The sequence below is a fragment of the Oncorhynchus keta genome, chromosome 25 (genome assembly GCF_023373465.1).
Source record: "Oncorhynchus keta strain PuntledgeMale-10-30-2019 chromosome 25, Oket_V2, whole genome shotgun sequence".
Taxonomy (NCBI): domain Eukaryota; kingdom Metazoa; phylum Chordata; class Actinopteri; order Salmoniformes; family Salmonidae; genus Oncorhynchus; species Oncorhynchus keta.
In genome coordinates, this window is record NC_068445.1 from 14,317,893 (window position 1) to 14,336,067 (window position 18,175).

General features: G+C 46.4%; 1 protein-coding gene and 1 non-coding gene across 11 annotated transcripts in view; both read right to left on the reverse strand.

Moving 5' to 3' along the window:
• Nucleotides 1–212: 212 nt before the first annotated feature.
• The window catches only part of LOC118358264 (E1A-binding protein p400-like), a 30,026-nt gene continuing 12,063 nt past the window's right edge, over nt 213–18,175 (reverse strand). For 6 of the 10 annotated variants that reach the window (XM_052478733.1, XM_052478737.1, XM_035735878.2 and 3 more), the window contains 30 exons: nt 17,208–17,477; nt 14,087–14,260; nt 13,677–13,820; nt 13,502–13,557; nt 13,074–13,363; nt 12,686–12,888; nt 12,364–12,533; nt 11,322–11,518; nt 9,616–9,727; nt 8,271–8,537; nt 7,020–7,094; nt 6,754–6,888; nt 6,589–6,633; nt 6,167–6,320; nt 5,826–6,058; nt 5,446–5,619; nt 5,306–5,353; nt 5,074–5,210; nt 4,810–4,945; nt 4,508–4,687; nt 4,351–4,396; nt 4,143–4,255; nt 3,752–3,953; nt 3,437–3,573; nt 2,961–3,185; nt 2,581–2,755; nt 2,285–2,430; nt 1,934–2,092; nt 1,733–1,810; nt 213–1,431 (listed from right to left, as the gene is read on the reverse strand). In XM_052478733.1, the coding sequence (XP_052334693.1) occupies nt 1,138–1,431; nt 1,733–1,810; nt 1,934–2,092; nt 2,285–2,430; nt 2,581–2,755; nt 2,961–3,185; nt 3,437–3,573; nt 3,752–3,953; nt 4,143–4,255; nt 4,351–4,396; nt 4,508–4,687; nt 4,810–4,945; nt 5,074–5,210; nt 5,306–5,353; nt 5,446–5,619; nt 5,826–6,058; nt 6,167–6,320; nt 6,589–6,633; nt 6,754–6,888; nt 7,020–7,094; nt 8,271–8,537; nt 9,616–9,727; nt 11,322–11,518; nt 12,364–12,533; nt 12,686–12,888; nt 13,074–13,363; nt 13,502–13,557; nt 13,677–13,820; nt 14,087–14,260; nt 17,208–17,477 (4,775 nt within the window). In that variant the 3' untranslated portion in view covers nt 213–1,137. The remainder of the gene's footprint in view (nt 1,432–1,732; nt 1,811–1,933; nt 2,093–2,284; nt 2,431–2,580; nt 2,756–2,960; nt 3,186–3,436; nt 3,574–3,751; nt 3,954–4,142; nt 4,256–4,350; nt 4,397–4,507; nt 4,688–4,809; nt 4,946–5,073; nt 5,211–5,305; nt 5,354–5,445; nt 5,620–5,825; nt 6,059–6,166; nt 6,321–6,588; nt 6,634–6,753; nt 6,889–7,019; nt 7,095–8,270; nt 8,538–9,615; nt 9,728–11,321; nt 11,519–12,363; nt 12,534–12,685; nt 12,889–13,073; nt 13,364–13,501; nt 13,558–13,676; nt 13,821–14,086; nt 14,261–17,207; nt 17,478–18,175) is intronic. The other 4 variants (XM_052478738.1, XM_052478736.1, XM_052478741.1 and 1 more) reach the window with 4 other exon arrangements.
• On the reverse strand, nt 12,082–12,211 carry LOC118358599 (small nucleolar RNA SNORA49). The gene has a single exon (XR_004820491.1). It is a non-coding gene; the product is annotated as a small nucleolar RNA SNORA49 (small nucleolar RNA).

Sequence of the window (18,175 nt, forward strand, 5' to 3'; positions counted from 1 at the left end):
AAAGTTTGAAATATCCAATAAATGTTGTTCCACTTCATGATTGTGTCCCACTTGTTGTTGATTCTTCACAAAAAAATACAGTTTTATATCTTTATGTTTGAAGCCTGAAATGTGGCAAAAGGTCGCAAAGTTCAAGGGGGCCGAATACTTTCGCAAGGCACTGTATCTCACTCATATACAAATGTTTTATCATTCACTAAGGTCAGCGCAGATAGTGTATAAAAACAAGACAATTTATTACAATTAGGCTGAAAAAAAATCAAATAAACTACTTTACAAGTACAAATGTTTTCCATTGTTATTTACATTTTTTTTTTTTTTTTTACATCAATACAAAATGACACGAGAACAAGATACTTAATGTTTACAGTGTTTGTTACAATGGACTTAAGGAACGTGCATTATTTTCCATAGAATATCTGCAAAAGTCACATCCAGATTGTATTTTATTTGTGTATTGAGTGGTTTGTGTAACTGCGATACAATGACTATTGGGGCAGTTTGACATGGCAAGCTTAAATGAGAACTTTTAAGGACACCTCTTTCAATGTTAAATTGGTACTGTGAATGAGGACTGAAATCCTCACTTATCCTTCTGGTAGGCAATGCAGCTGTAGTACTGATATGTAGCTACATTACTTGATCATGATATGATTGGTATGTTCTATATCTATAAACAACTAGGAAATTACAGACATAAAAGGTAAGCATGAGGACACCAAGGAGGGCAGTGTATGAATATACAAAACATTCAAATGAACATTCCCCCAAATTAGTGATGCACCAGCCCATAGGCTTCAGCCACGTAGTAACATTAATATATTCATCAATATGAAATGCATGAATATGCTTTTCAGATCTTTATTAGATTGGTGCAGGGGGAGGTTGCCTCCAGGGGTGACCTTCTGAAACAGTTACAAAACTGTTGTAGAAGATTAACACTCTTGAAGACATGCCATTCCTTTACATGGAGCCGTTCCTTTAGCCAGGTTAGATTCAATACAGCCACCTCAGTCAGGACTTCACCACTCGGCCAAAGTGAAAGCATCTCTTCATGTCATTGTGAGTGCATTTACACTGATGATATGGGCTCTTTGGCCTAGCTGAAAGGGGAGTGCTAACTATTCCTGTGGGCTCCTAGCTGCTGCCCCCGCTGGGCTTGACCTGGTTCTTGCCCCTCATGGCCCCTCCGCGAGCCTGGCCCTTGGCTGGCTGCTGTAGTACAGGGGACTCGGCTGCAGCAGGCGCTTGGGCCTGCTGGGCCGGGCTGTGAGGAGAGGTGGTCTGGATCTGAGGCGAGGTGACTGCAGTCACCACCTGCTGCTGGAGAAGCTTCTGCTGAACCACCTGGGATGTGCCTGATGGAATCATCTGGACCTGGGGCTGGGCTGAGGACGCAGTCTGGGTCAAGGGCACAGTCTGGGAGTGGATCTGGTACGACACAACAAGAGGGTCACATTAGACAGACGACATCGTTACCAGACTATACTGCCCTCTTGGTAGCTATATTCACTGTCATGACATTTCACAAGAGTTTGAAGGGAATGACCGAAATGACAAAACGCACGAAAGCATTGTGCAATTTAAGCAAGCTGACTGGTATTTGAGTCACATGCATGGAAGACGTGAAAGGTCATGACGCATAGTAAGCAAAACCTGTTACTTCTCATTCCTTACGCCTCAAAAGAATCTTGTATAATTCTGCCCTTCTGTTGGGGCATAGTGCTCTTACCTGCTGTGGAGGTGATACGATCTGCTGGATGTTGGCCACAGTGGATTGCCCCTGCACTATCTGGGGGAGCTTAGCCACCTAATATACAAGGGAAAACAGTTAGCGTTCCTCACACCTCTGGATAATAGCCCTCTATACATGTATGACCCAGAACCTAAAGACCAGTGGGTTGAAGTATCTGAGTAGTAGATGAGTGCATACCTGGATTTGCTGGGCCCCAGTGGGTTTTCCAGCCTGGGCGATGGAGGTAGTGAAGAACTGGGTCTTGATGCCAGTTTGGAGCTGGGTGGTGGCAGCATAGGTGACCTTCTGCTGCTGGGCGGCCTGGGGACCCTGCACTGTCACCTGCTGGGTGCCCAACTGAGGGAGAGGACAGAGCAGAACTAGGTTCACAACATAATTCTTCTGACAAAAATGCATGGCAACTATTGACAGACTGGATTGTAGTTTCATAAGCGCCACTTTCAGTTCAGATTAGAAATGCACCTCTGACCAGCCCATACCCTTATGGTAACAACGAGAACACTTAAATATTTGTCCCTTGAGCCGCACCTTCTGCTGCACAGTGGCCGGTCCTTGCTGTGGTTCCACTGCTTTTTGCTGGGCTGCTGCTGCCTGCACGGCTGCCTGCTGCTTCTTCATCTGGAGCAGCTGCTGCACCTGCATCTGGGGGAACGGGGGCGGCAACACCGGCCCACCTACAGGAGCAGAAGAGAAACATAGTGACTCAGGGACAGGACAACCTCAACCAACAGAGGGAGTGTGGGGGTATGTGTTTTTGTGCTAAGAGGAAAATATTCTGAGTGCTTCAGTCTAATCAGTTGCTGAGAATAGGAGTGCTTCCCCACCTGTTTTCTGGGCCTGGCCAATGGCCACACTGATACCAGCCACAGAGACGGGCAGTGTGGTGACGCCAGCGGAGGAGACCACAGCGGGCACAGAGACTACGGGGGGCTTAGTGAGGGTCACCTGGGCCGTCTGCCCTGGCTGGGCCTGGATCTGACCCTGGGTGGGCACCCGCGTCTGGGGTGGCAAAGACAAACACAGTTCTAAACACTGTTTCAATGGATCATTAATTCATCACGGTTAAATGGACACGTCTCAGCAGTGACATTGTGTGGCATTTACCAGTCTGAAAATAATAAATCACAACAGTGGTACTAATCCCCTAGACCAGGCTACATACTGTAGAAAAAAAACAAGAGCAGGGGATAAAGTTGGTCCTCACCAGTCTGGCCAGCTGCAAGTTGGCTACGGTGGAACCAGACAGCACGGCCCCGGCTCTGGGAGCAGCAGCTACAGCAGCTAGCTGTGGGTTGGCCTGGGCTGCCTGGGGGTTAGCCAGCTGGACCTGGGAGGCCTGTTGGCCTGCCTGCTGCTGGCCCTGGGCTGCTGCCACTGCCACCTGCTGCTGGGACATCTGCATCTTCTGCTTGTGCATCTTCAGCAGCTCCTACAGTCAGAGAACGAGTTAAAGTGAAGTTATATCTCAAGTGCTTTAACATCTTAGAATCTGAAATATAGTGCAGTGTGGTTCGCTGACAGATGAATTTTGCAATCCTACGTGAATCCAATTTAAGTGCATTCACATAGACTTGCAAAGTGTTAAACTTGCACTGCTCTGAGAAGGGGACTGAGCATCAGTAGCAGCTAATGCCAGGAGGCCATGCAGTGAATGAAGTGCTTCTCTGTAGAACACAATACCTGGGGTTTGCCCACAGCCTTAATGCCTTGTGGAGAGGAAACCTGCTGTTGTTGCTGCTGCTGGAGCTGCTGCTGGCGGAGCATGTGGAGGTGTGCCTGGGTTATGGGCTTCCCCTGGGGCAGCTGCATGCCTGTGGCTGGGGACAAAGAGGGAGAGGGGTCAGATCACAAAACCAGGCAACAGGGCACTTTAATTATGTTGTATGATTTCTTTGACGGGTTACTTTAAAGTTGGTGTTAATCAACTTTAAAATCTAAATTAATTTGATAGATGAATTGATTGTATGTGTTCAGTGTGAATAATGTGTCCAGTACCTGGTGTGACCTGAGTGACCAGGGAGCGGGTCTGAGACTGCACTGGGGTCAGAGTGGTGGACACCACCGCAGAGGCGGTCACCGGCGTAACAGCCCTGACACCCTGACCTGTAGCTATGGCGATCACCTCTCCAGGTGTGGCAGCGGCAGGTACGGCTCTCTGCTGGGAGTGGACCACCTGGGCTCCTGCTGCACCGGCAGGCTGGAAGGGGGACACGAACACAGGACATCATGTTAGACCAACAGTCAACACCTACTAGGACCATTCACTTCAGTCAGCAAGACTGAATATTTCTCAAACAATGGTGATTGTATGTTATAACAAAAACTGGGAAAGATTCCCTAGGAGTTGAGGGAAACAATAACAGGGTAAATACATAGAGTGACTTACAGACAGTGTGCCTGGTATGACTTGACCTGGTGATGCCAGCCGTTTGTTGGCCTGGAACGGACTTGGAGGAACTCCAGACACTGTGTTCACAATCACGTTCCCCGCTACGGTGCCTGAAAGGGACAAAAAGGAAAGTATTTAAGAAGTGATTATTTCATTACAGACCAAATGTTTTGTAATGATCAATGACTGTGCCATGAAAACCCACCAGTTTGAATGGTCACCCCCCCAGCAGCATTCTTAATGGCTCCAGCCTGAAATACACAAGCAACGTTCTCGTAAAAACATTTTCTTTCCCCCAAATAAATCTATATAGACAGCTCTTGGTCTGACATTGAAAATGGTCTGGTTTTCCCCATTCTCACCAGGACAGTGGTGTTGGGTACAGCGGTAGCTCCAGTCGCTGCAGGGGACTGGGGGACTCCCGGGGCCTGGGCTTGGCCTAAAGCAGGAGCCCCAGCCTGGGGTTGGGCAGCACCGGCCACGGCCTGGGGGGCTCCAGCCTGCTGAGCTAGCTGCTGAGTCCTCTGCTGCTCTGCTAGGGCCTGGCAGGACACACAGACAGATAAGAATGTTGAAGATCAGAGCGCGAGCACTGTCACACTGCATACTTAGCCATTAAGCCATTAATCCAAAACCAGAGAGAACATACAGTAACAGTACACACCTTCTTCTCCTTGGCAATCCTCTCAGCACGTTGTGATGCCACCTGAATGGGAGGGAGGGGCTTGTCGTAGCCGATCCCACTTTCTGCCAGGACGGAGGCATGTTTGGGGTTCTTCTGGAATGGGTTCATCCCCAGACTTTGAGGACGAATTAAACATTCCATAGAGTTAATTGATAGTTGCACACTAAGCGTGTTTATCAAGAGGCTGATAAAACAACATGCATTACTTCATGCTACAGAGGAATGGTCATGTTGAGTGCTTACAGGGGTTTGATGGGGGGACTCCTCTTGCTGGCGATGATCTTCATGAGCTCAAAGCGGCTGTTGTAGAGCTGGATGTGTGTAGCGTTGTCATCCTGGGTGTAGATCTGACAGGTCCGGAGCGGCCGGCTGTTCTTAGACTGGGGAAGGAGAAAGGAGGGAAACTGGCCAATCAAGAGAGCTCTGTGAATCCAACAATATGACCACTGTAAAGGACAAGAGTAGGGCAATGGACCTTGTATATGCTCTTGGTTTTCTTCTTGGGGTTCGCCTCATACACCAACTAAAACGAGTAACAAAAATGGTATGGGTTAATTATCTGAATACTCAAAACAACAGCTGTCATTCAGGACTTTAGTAGTCATGGCTGCTCACCTTGCCCTCCTCCCGGGGGATGATGACGTTCTCGTAGCGGTTGCGACACTGCTTGGGCGAGCGGTAGATCCGGCTGCAGGAGTTGACCACGTCGCTGACCAGGTCCCAGTTGGGCGTGTGGGCCGGAGACATGATGGTTAGGTTCAGAGGGAGCTCCAGGAGCTGCTTCAAAGCCTGCCGCGGACAGAGAGAGGGGACACTTCACTAACAGAACACATCATACTAACTTAACTACAACACATTTCACCACAATTACAAATAGCTTAGCTTCTAAGTATATTTTAGTTCACCTCATCTGAGAGTACCTAGCAAACGTACATTATGACAGACATTTCCACCGTGGGTAAAACAAGCTATTTCAGTAGCAGCCTTCTCAGTACCTGTAGCAGGGCCCAGTCTTCACTGATGAGCCACTCCGGATTGTCCTGTCCGGCCTCCATGGCAGGTTTGACCAGCGAGGGCAGAGGCTTGGCGAAGGGCGCCTGCTGCTTCAGGGAGAAGTTCTTCTTTTGGTCCTTGCCCTCGCGGCGGACCTTGAGCATGCTGGCCTTCTCAAAGAGGGAACGAGGAGGAATCACTGTCTCCCCATGACCCTTCTTCTTCTTCCTGCCTGCTGCGGAGCACAAGCACATGGGTTAGGACAGAGCTCACAAGTGCATCACACACACACACACACAATGTACCATACTGTAATGCTTGTTACAGAAATACAAAGCCTTACCCGAGGGGTCCATCTTGAGTCTCTTGTGCTCCTTGCGGATGTAGACAGGAGGCAGTTTGGACTCCGGCATGGGAGCAGAGTCGTACATCAGACAGATGACAGAGTCGATATAGATGTCGTTGTCATCCTGCGGTGGGGTAGGTGGAGTCCACAGCTGCAACCAGAACCATAACATACAGCTGACAGGCTCATGGATCATATGAGGCTTCACTATGACATAGCTCAGGTACTGTCATGTCTTGCTCGTTCTGATAAGTCCGTTTTTTGTTGATTATGTGTGTATTGTTATTGTATTGCTAGATATTGCTGCGTTGTTAGAGCTAGAAACATAAGCATTTCAATGCACCTGCGATAACATCTGCAAAACCATGAACGTGACCAATACCCTTTGATTTGATGTAGACATTATGTGACTGACTTACCGGCATGATTTCCGTTTGGCCATCTTCTCCATCAAACACATACTCCTGTTGAAACAGAGAAAAGAGCTCAGCTCCCATTACCACGGAGTTACAATGAAAACTCCCTACAGGCTCTGTTCTCTTATCTCAACACCGTGACCACCAGATGAGAGAGTGAAAGCCTACCATGTTGTAAGCATCCTCTCTGGTGTAGGTGAACAGGTTCTCCTCGTCCTCAATGATCATCCTCTCTGAGTCTTCAGCCTTCAGTTTCTGGAGGTGCTGCATCTCCCAGCCTCTCTTTGCACACAACAGTCGCTCCTGGAATTCACATTAGTCATGAAATCATTTTCAACGTTGTTTTTAATTGTGGTCTGGTGCTACTTGAGAATGCAAGGTCTTACGAGTTAGACATCCAGAGGTACTACTGAGAGGACTGTTTTGAGTCTTACCTTGGCAACATGTTCGTCTTCACTGACATGAAGATACTCCAGGTATTGCAGGGCATATTTTTCAATCGGCGTCAGCTGATGGAGTATAAGTTTAAGACAATTCAGCTCTAGTTAAAACTGATGTGTTAGCTCCCTGGTATGTAGTCTACAAGACCATCCAGCTGTAGTTAAAACTGATGTGTTAGCTCCCTGGTATGTAGTCTACAAGACCATCCAGCTCTAGTTAAAACTGATGTGTTAGCTCCCTGGTATGTAGTCTACAAGACCATCCAGCTCTAGTTAAAACTGATGTGTTAGCTCCCTGGTATGTAGTCTACAAGACCATCCAGCTCTAGTTAAAACTGATGTGTTAGCTCCCTGGTATGTAGTCTACAAGACCATCCAGCTCTAGTTAAAACTGATGTGTTAGCTCCCTGGTATGTAGTCTACAAGACCATCCAGCTGTAGTTAAAACTGATGTGTTAGCTCCCTGGTATGTAGTCTACAAGACCATCCAGCTCTAGTTAAAACTGATGTGTTAGCTCCCTGGTATGTAGTCTACAAGACCATCCAGCTCTAGTTAAAACTGATGTGTTAGCTCCCTGGTATATAGTCTACAAGACCATCCAGCTCTAGTTAAAACTGATGTGTTAGCTCCCTGGTATATAGTCTACAAGACCATCCAGCTCTAGTTAAAACTGATGTGTTAGCTCCCTGGTATGTAGTCTACAAGACCATCCAGCTCTAGTTAAAACTGATGTGTTAGCTCCCTGGTATATAGTCTACAAGACCATCCAGCTCTAGTTAAAACTGATGTGTTAGCTCCCTGGTATGTAGTCTACAAGACCATCCAGCTGTAGTTAAAACTGATGTGTTAGCTCCCTGGTATGTAGTCTACAAGACCATCCAGCTCTAGTTAAAACTGATGTGTTAGCTCCCTGGTATGTAGTCTACAAGACCATCCAGCTGTAGTTAAAACTGATGTGTTAGCTCCCTGGTATATAGTCTACAAGACCATCCAGCTCTAGTTAAAACTGATGTGTTAGCTCCCTGGTATATAGTCTACAAGACCATCCAGCTCTAGTTAAAACTGATGTGTTAGCTCCCTGGTATGTAGTCTACAAGACCATCCAGCTGTAGTTAAAACTGATGTGTTAGCTCCCTGGTATATAGTCTACAAGACCATCCAGCTCTAGTTAAAACTGATGTGTTAGCTCCCTGGTATGTAGTCTACAACATACTGTAAGAAGGCACTTAATGACTGTTTATCACCTGGTCCATGACAGCACTGAGCTCCTCCAGCTGAGAGGGCCTTTCTTTGACTTGTGCCTCTTTCTCCAGGTCCTCCTCCTGACCCTCCTCCCCCTGCCACTCTGGTGGTGGGGCATCCAGGCTGATGCTGTGAAGGGCCTGGATGTAGGGCCTGGCCACGCGGGGAGAGATTGCCTCAGAGGGAGACGGCTCCTGGTGCAGAACAACAAACTCCTCAACCTTCTCCCCAGAGCCGGTCTCCACCTCAAACAGGTCCTGGATGGTCCGCTGGACAGAGACACAGCATATGTAATAATATAGTATGTGGTTTTAGTCAGAGTGGGGCTGGTGTTTGGTTGGTGTGAGGGTAAAAATCCTACCTGTGTGAGTGGGGCTGGTTGGAGTGAGGTTAAAGATCCTACCTGTGTGAGTGGGGCTGGTTGGAGTGAGGGTAAAAGATCCTACCTGTGTGAGTGGGGCTGGGGGCTGGTTGGAGTGAGGGTAAAATATTCTACCTGTGTGAGTGGGGCTGGTTGGAGTGAGGGTAAAAGATCCTACCTGTGTGAGTGGGGCTGGTTGGAGTGAGGGTAAAAGATCCTACCTGTGTGAGTGGGGCTGGGGCTGGTTGGAGTGAGGGTAAAAGCTCCTACCTGTGTGAGTGGGGCTGGTTGGAGTGAGGGTAAAAGATTCTACCTGTGTGAGTGGGGCTGGTTGGAGTGAGGGTAAAATATTCTACCTGTGTGAGTGGGGCTGGTTGGAGTGAGGGTAAAAGATTCTACCTGTGTGAGTGGGGCTGGTTGGAGTGAGGGTAGAAGATTCTACCTGTGTGAGTGGGGCTGGGGGCTGGTTCGAGTGAGGGTAAAAGATCCTACCTGTGTGAGTGGGGCTGGTTGGAGTGAGGGTAAAAGATTCTACCTGTGTGAGTGGGGCTGGTTGGAGTGAGGGTAAAAGATCCTACCTGTGTGAGTGGGGCTGGTTGGAGTGAGGGTAAAATATTCTACCTGTGTGAGTGGGGCTGGTTGGAGTGAGGGTAAAATATTCTACCTGTGTGAGTGGGGCTGGTTGGAGTGAGGGTAAAAGATCCTACCTGTGTGAGTGGGGCTGGTTGGAGTGAGGGTAAAATATTCTACCTGTGTGAGTGGGGCTGGTTGGAGTGAGGGTAGAAGATTCTACCTGTGTGAGTGGGGCTGGGGGCTGGTTCGAGTGAGGGTAAAAGATCCTACCTGTGTGAGTGGGGCTGGTTGGAGTGAGGGTAAAAGATTCTACCTCTGTGAGTGGGGCTGGGGACTGGTTGGAGTGAGGGTCAAATATTCTACCTGTGTGAGTGGGGCTGGGGACTGGTTGGAGTGAGGGTAAAAGATCCTACCTGTGTGAGGAATGCCAGGGTGTAGTCAGTCCCCTGGGCAGCCACCTCTCTGATCAGATCCTTGGTGCCGTTCTTCAGCAGCTTCTCTTCAATGGAGTTCCCACTCTCCAGTCTGGGATACAAAATACCAAGTTACCAACTTCAAACTGACTAACATTCCAGATAGTCATCCTGATATGGTATGTAGAGTTACAGTTGAAGTCAGAAGTTTACATACACTTAGGTTGGAGTCATTAAAACTCGTTTTTCAACCACTCCACAAATGTCTTGTTAACAAACTGTAGTTTTGGCAAGTCAGTTGGGACATCTACTTTGTGCATGACAAGTAATTTTCCCAACAATTGTTTACAGACAAATTGTTTCACTTATAATTCACTGCATCACAATTCCAGTGGGTCAGAAGTTTACATACAACAAGTTGACTGTGCCTTTAAACAGCTTGGAAAAAGCCAGAAAATGATGTCAATGCTTTGGAAGCTTCTGATAGGGTAATTGACATCATTTGAGTCAATTGGAGGTGTACTTGTGGATGTATTTCAAGGCCTACCTTCAAACTCTGCGCCTCCTTGCTTGACATCATGGGAAAATCAAAAGAAATCAGCCAAGATCTGTCAAGTTTGGTTCATCCTTGAGAGTAATTTTCAAACGCCTGAAGGTACCACGTTCATCTGAACAAACAATAGTGCGCAAGTATAAACACCATGTAACCACGCAGCCGTCATACCGCTCAGGAAGGAGTCTCCTAGAGATGAACGTACTTTGGTGCAAATCAATCCCAGAACAACAGCAAATGACCCTGTGAAGATGCTGGAGGAAACAGGTACAAAAGTATCTATATCCACAGTAAAACGAGTCCTATATCGACATAACATGAAAGGCCGCCCAGCAAGGAAGAAGCCACTGCTCCAAAACCGCCATAAAAAAGCCAGACTACGGTTTGCAACTGCACATGGGGACAAAGATCATACTTTTTGGAGAAATGTCCTCCGGACTGATGAAACAAAAATAGAACAGTTTTGCCATAATGACCATCGTAAAGTTTGGAGTAAAAAGAGGGAGGCTTGCAAGCCAAAGAACACCATCCCAACCATGAAGCACGGGGGTGGCAGCATCATGTTGTGGGGGTGCTTTTCTGTAGAAGGAAATGGTGCACTTCACAAAATAGATGGCTTCATGAGGGAGGGAAATGATGTGGATATATTGAAGCAACATCTCAAGACATCAGTCGGGAAGTTAAAGCTTGGTCGCAAATGGGTCTTCCAAATGGACAATGACCCAAAGCATACTTCCAAAGTTGTGGCAAAATGGCTAAAGGACAACAAAGTCAAGGTATTGTAGTGGCCATCACAAAGCCCTGACCTCAATCCTATTGAAAATTTGTGGGCAGAACTAAAAAAGCGTGTCCGTGCAAGGAGGCCTACAAACCTGACTCAGTTACACCAGCTCTGTCAGGAGGAATGGGCCAAAATTCACCCAACTTATTGTGGGAAGCTTGTGAAAGAAAGAAATAATTATCTCTACTATTATTCTGACATTTCACCTTCTTAAAATAAAGTGTTGATACTAACTGACCTAAGACAGTGAATTTTTAATAGGATTATATGTCAGGAATTGTGAAAAACTGAGTTTCAATGTATTTGGCTAAGGTGTATGTAAACTTCCGACTTCAACTGTATGGCAGAACATGTCTTTAGCCTGTGTGTTACCTATAGATGTGAATGTCCTTGAAGCGTCCGATCTTGTCGCACCACTCCTGGGTGCGGGCGTCCATGCTGGGGTTGAGGTCTGTGTCGTAGAATATAATGGTGTCTGCATCGAACACGGTCCCCACGGCCGAGCAGCAGCGGTTAGTCAGAATGCTACAGAATACCTGTCTGTTCCTGTTAAAGGTCTTCATATGCTCCTGATGGGAGGGAGGGAGATATCGAGAGAGAGACAGATTAGTCCTACGGAGAGGGCTTCAGAGTTGTATCCTATCCCAATACTCCAATTAAGATAATTGTATAGGTAGCATTACGTCTTGTGACCCTGACCAATACTTGTCTAGCATCTACAAAACACATGGTATAGATGGTTGGAGAGGTCTAAATCCTACAAATTATTGTATGGTTTATGATAAGAGTATATGCTGCATCAGTGACTGGTGTGCTGAAACTGAGCAGTTCATCACAACTATACTTTGTCTTTTAGACAAATGAAGACACGCTTCCTCTGCTTCAAATGTTACAAACCAAACACCTCCGGTATAGTTCCCTCAACTAACCGACAGAGAGACGGAAGGAGAATTAAACAGGAGGTCGGTTAAACAAGAGGCAGACACATCTGATTGGACAGCCAGAAAATAAAAATAGCAAGTGTAGCAGAAACAGGTTTTTCAGACAGAAAATGAAACGGCAAGTATAGCAGAAAAGTAAAAAGTACAGCACTAAAAAAGCCCAATAGCCCCATAGGTTCTCTAGAGTTGTCACTGTGTGCTTCTCTTAAGGCCCTAGGAGGAACAGAATCCAGTAGGGAGGGAAGAGAGCGTAGTACTCTGTCCCCTTATAGTGCCAGAACACTGCACTGAATCAAGAGGTCCCAGTGTTAGACAGGGAGAAACAGAAAGAGAGGCAGGGCTGTCACTGAGTGAGTGAACTACAATTAACCCTAGTCATGCAACACAATAGAAGTCTCTGTGTGTGAACTCACTATAACACAGGCACCATAACTGGTACAGCGGATTACTTCCTTGGTACAAAGGTGTTTTACCTGGCGTTCCTCTGTGGTCAGGCTCTCGTCCACACGGATGTATGTGAGCTGCCGGTGGTCCAGGAAGGCCTCCAGGATGTCCAGCATCTTCACCATCTGTGTGAAGATGAGGACTCGATGATTCTCCGACCTCAGCTTCTGGAGCAGAATGGCCAGGGCCTCAAGTTTACCTTCGGCGGGGAAAAAAATAAGCTTGTTTTTGCGTAATTCGAACAATGTGTGCAGCCCACGCACCAAATGGACTACCTATGTTGAGCCAGGCTTATAGGAGAGCCTAGAGCCCTGGCACACAAAGCTAAATATAGTCTTCTGCTGAGCTCACCTGAGTCCATCTGCATGAGCTGCAGGTCAGGGAACTGGAGCTGGCGTCCAGAGGCCAGGCGGTGTATCTCTGTGCTGTAGGGGGCTGCAGCCTCCCGAAGCCTGCGACTGATCGACTTCTGCTCCAGGCTGTAGGGAGCTGGGGGATTGGCTGCATACAGGTGAGGGGGAGGAGCTACTGCGACAGGGACAACACATGATAACCTAAAGAGAGGAGAGAGTTTTTAATGACTGTAAGAAATACAAAAGGCTATATGAACTCAAGTAGGCTTTAACTCAATTCACTATACGCAAACATAACTATATTTTGAACCAGGGTGATCACGTCCATCCTGAAATAAAAGTTTAATCTGACAGTGATGTGAGGTGATTGACCATCGTAGGAATACCTGCTGACTAGGTGGCTGCCGGCATCCTGGCGGTGTGTGGAGGAGAGCAGGGCAGACTGGAGGTGTGTGGTGGTGGACACAGGGGTCCTCTGGGCCCTGAGGCAGCTGTCCCTGCCCACCCACCTCCAGCCCCTGGGGCTCAGGGCAGAGTGAGGAGCCCCTGGGGTCACAGAACAGACTTGGAGCAGGTCAGCCCCGTACAGGACACTGCGGCCACAGCGCCGCTCGTTGGAACTGAACAGGCGGCTCAGACGTTCCTTAAGCAGACGACTCCTCTCCTCTGACGACTCCTTGTACATGACACACAAGAACGGAATCAGTGACATTTCATCGTGTTGGTGAGAATATGGATCATGGGACTACAGAAATATAGGTATGTAGTTTCGTTTCATTTTCTACTGTGTTCTACCGGTGCCAGTTCTACCTACCTGAGGGGCAATAGGAGCAGCAGGAGCTGGCTTGACGCTCACCCCGGAGGCTGAAACTTTACAAGTAAAGGGAGAAAGACCAAGGCCATTACAACTATAGAGTTGTAAGCCATGACAGTGATGTAATTCTTCAGGCACTATCTGCATTATTCACAGTTGAAGGTGGATGGCTTACCTTGGTGGGTTGGGGGGGATGGGGTGCCAGGTGTGGAGGAGGAGTTGGAGACGGGTACAGCCTGAGGTACCGTCTGCATGAGCATGGAGCCCTGAGGCCGGAGGATCTGCTGACCGGGGGCCGACACTATCTGCAGGATGTTACCTGTACCACCACACAACCAGGCACACAGACAACACGGAAACCTTCAAACAGCTATTTAGGGTAATAACCATTTAATTTCATCACTCTCTAAGTAAAAATGTCTATACATGTAACATCGGTTATCCAACTCTAAATATTTATATGATGGGGATTTGGAATAAATTACATGGCAGAGAGAAAAGTAACACATTTGTTGCAAGTGATTGCAATATATTGAAGGGAAAGAGAGGTAATAAGGAGAGTATGAAATGTTGGGTGTACATTACCGAGTGTACCTTGGAGCTGCAAGGGCTGCCCTGTGGTGAGCTGTCGGAGCTGGCTGGGGGACAGGGTGAACTTGTTGCCCTGGAACTGCAGCGTGACGGGGGTCTCAGGCTGGGAGATCCGGTTCTGACTGCCTGCTATGGACGCCAGCTGGGCTATTTTCACCACATCTCCACCTTCAGGAGGGAAGACACACACACCTCTAGTCAAATAACACCACAGACCAAAAGAGGACTGCTGTCAGAAACAGTCTAGCAGTGCATCACCAAAAATACAATATAAAGACATGTTTGATATTTCAGTTAGTTGAAGGGTGAGGGGGACTAGACATGCAGAACCAGGGTGGGTTAATGAGTGGGACGAGCGTAGGTAGCTGCACTCCACAACACCAGAACCATTGTGGTTGCTAATCTCTACCAGAACCTGAGGGGGATTCTTTTTTTAAAGAACAAGTCATCTTCAGGTACCACTGCTTTTTTCAGTTAAAGTGGCTTGCAACAACAACACCTATTGCAGGCATGCAATTACACAATGCACCTTTATCCAAATGATTGCCCAAAAAGACCTGTATGCTCTTTTAAAGATACATTTTTTGGCAATAATAGTTTTAAATGCTATAATTTCTTGTGTGTTGAGTTACTATTGAAAAGGTAACTGTGTGTGTTCTGTGTGTGTTCACACTGGGGGTAGGTACTGGCCTGAGGTCAGCAGTATGTGCGACCATTTACACATGCTTAGCAGTGCACACCTTCAGAGTAGAGGTCGACCAATTAATTAGGGTTGATTTCAAGTATTTATAACAATCGGAAATCTGAATTTTTGGACACCAATTTGGATGTTTTTTTTAACACATTTATTTAATCTGTATTTAACTAGGCAAGTCAGTTAATTAAGAACACATTCTTATTTTCAATGACGGCCTAGGAACGGTGGGTTAACTGCCTGTTCAGGGGCAGAACGACAGATTTGTACCTTGTCAGCTCGGGGATTGAATCTTGCAACCTTACAGTTAACTAGTCAGTTAACTAGCTCTAACCACCTGATTACAATGCACTCCACGAGGAGCCTGCCTGTTACACGGATGCAGTAAGCCAAGGTAAGTTGCTAGCTAGCATTAAACTTATCATATAAAAAACTATCAATCAATCAATCATGATCACTAGTTAACTACACATGGTTGATGATATTACTAGTTTATCTAGAGCGGGTCCAAATAGATGTGGTGCGTATTCGTGAAAAAGGACTGTCATTGCTCCAATATGTACCTAACCATAAACATCAATGCCTTTCTTAAAATCAATACACAGAAGTATATATTTTTAAACATGCACATTTAGCTAAAATAAATCCAGGTTAGCAGGCAATATTAACCAGGTGAAATTGTGTCACTTCTCTTGCGTGCATTGCACGCAGAGTCAATGTATATGCAACAGTTTGGGCCGCCTAATTTGCCAGAATTTTACGTAATTATGACATAACATTGAAGGTTGTGCAATCTAACAGGAATATTTAGACTTATGGATGCCACCCGTTAGATAAAATACGGAACGGTTCCGTATTTCACTGAAAGAATAAACGTCTTGTTTTCGAGATGATACTTTCCGGATTCAACCATATTAATGAGACCAAAGGCTCCTATTTCTGTGTGTTATGTTATAATTAAGTCTATGATTTGATAGAGCAGTCTGACTGAGCGATGGTAGGCACCAGCAGGCTCGTAAGCATTCATTCAAACAGCACATTCGTGCCAGCAGCTCTTTGTTGTGCTTGAAGTATTGCGCTGTTTATGACTTCAAGCCTATCAACTCCCAAGATTAGGCTGGTGTAACGGATGTGAAATGGCTAGCTAGTTAGCGGGGTGCGCGCTAATAGCATTTCAAACATCACTCGCTCTGAGACTTGGAGTCGTTGTTCCCCTTTCTCTGCATGGGTAAATGCTGCTTCGAAGGTGGCTGTTGTCAATGTGTTCCTGGATCGAGCCCAGGTATGGGGCGAGGAGAGGGACGGAGCTATACTGTTACACTGGCAATACTAAAGTGCCTATAAGAACATCTAATAGTCAAAGGTTAATGAAATACAAATGGTATAGAGAGAAATAGTCCTATAATTCCTATAATAACTACAACCTAAAACTTCTTACCTGGAAATATTGAAGACTCATGTTAAAAGGAACCACCAGCTTTCATATGTTCTCATGTTCTGAGCAAGGAACTTAAACGTTAGCTTTCTTACATGGCACATATTACACTTCTACTTTCTTCTCCAACACTTTGTTTTCGCATTATTTAAAACAAATTGAACATGTTTCATTATTTATTTGAGTCTAAATAGATTTTATTGATGTATTATATTAAGTGAAAATAAGTGTTCATTCAGTACTGTTGTAATTGTCATTATAACAAATAAAATAAAAACATATTTTTCTAAATCGGCCGATTAATCAGTATCGGCTTTTTTTGCGGGGGGGGGGGGTCCTCCAATAATCGGTATCGGCGTTGAAAAATCAGTATCGGTCAACCTCTACTTCAGAGTCAAAATAAACCAGAAGAAACGACATCAACAACAGAGGAACCAAAGATTTAGGATCCCTTCCTGCAGCTGAGCTGATAAGAGGCAAAATATTAGTAAAATGGGAGAACCAATATTTAGGGGTGGGGGAATATAATTTTTGGTTAAAACAGTCTTGTGTGGTCTATCATGGCAGCAGACGTTGGGTTGTGGACATGCAGGTTTCAGAAGAGATACTGAGGGGGCTGTTTGGGGATGCTGCTGACGTGGCTGTAGTTCTCATTTTTAAAGTGCTTTTTATCTTCACTCAGTGATACGCTGCAGTAAAATAGGACAATGGAAATGCCATAGCTGTAAACCTGAATATGTTTTCTACCTTTAAAACCATATCAAACAATACTTTTAACATGATAATAATATTCTAATACTATAATTCCACAATGACATAGATTTTTGTATTTACACAGAAAGAAGTGCTGTTTCTTTAAAAGCCAAGACCCAAACACACATCAGCAGTGTCCCAGAGAGAGAGAGAGAGGCCTGTTGTCAGAGCAGCCCTATCTGTTGAGCCGAAAGTGGAGGGAAACGTTGGAGGGAGGGAAGGGGGCCACTTACTAGGCAACCTTGCCTGGGCCTGGGACGTTAGAACCAGCCTCTGTGGAACCAGGCTGGGCTGGATGGCATGGGTGGGACCTAGGGATGGCCTGTGGACCTGGACAATGCCAGGCAGAGTGGGCTGGGCTGCGCCACACAGAGCCTGTCCCAGGGCCACAGTCCCCACCACATGCTGGCCAGTGGCAGCGCTCCCAGAGGAGCCTACAGCAGACCCAGTGGTGCCGGTGGCTGCAGAGGTAGTCTGGGCTTTCTGAATAGCCGTCCCAGCCACTGTGAAGTACAAGGGGGTTTGGAATGGGCTAACTGTTAGGAAGGGACTGAAACAACGTGTCAGTTAATTCAACAGCACAACCCGAGGGTGGTGGGTCCATCACATAGGTTTGGTTTATACCGGTCTGGGATAGATAGGTCCAGAACAGGGATGGGTAACTGGCAGACCCCCCTTTGTAGGCCCGCAGATCAATTTCCAATTATTATAATTTTTTGATTATGGAACTCAGTCGGGTGTCTCAACGTACTGTGGAGAGTTAGAGTAGTATAATACACAAAGTGCAAGTTTAAAATGTGGTTGTGAATCAGAAGTTTTTCTCTTGTTATGTCAGTCACTGACAGTCAAATAAGTAGCCCATGTCAGTAAAATGTGTTGACTTGGAGGAAATTAGCTATAAAACTACACATTTTTCTCTCCACCATCATGGCAAAATGAATAGAATTGCATGAAATGAGTTCTAAAATTGCTAAATCTTCTCTCCGCTCCATAGCAAAATTGCAGCAAACTTTAAAAAAAATGCGTAGATTTGCAGGAAATTTACTATCTCACCTTACCTTTTTTCCCTCTTCACTGTCAAGGAGCCACCTAAAATATGTTGCTTGCAAAATTTCACTTAGTGTCCCCAAACAGTTAGGGCCGGCTCTGACATCACGTATGCACACCTGCGAGCCACGGCATCCCCTCATGGAGAGTTCCC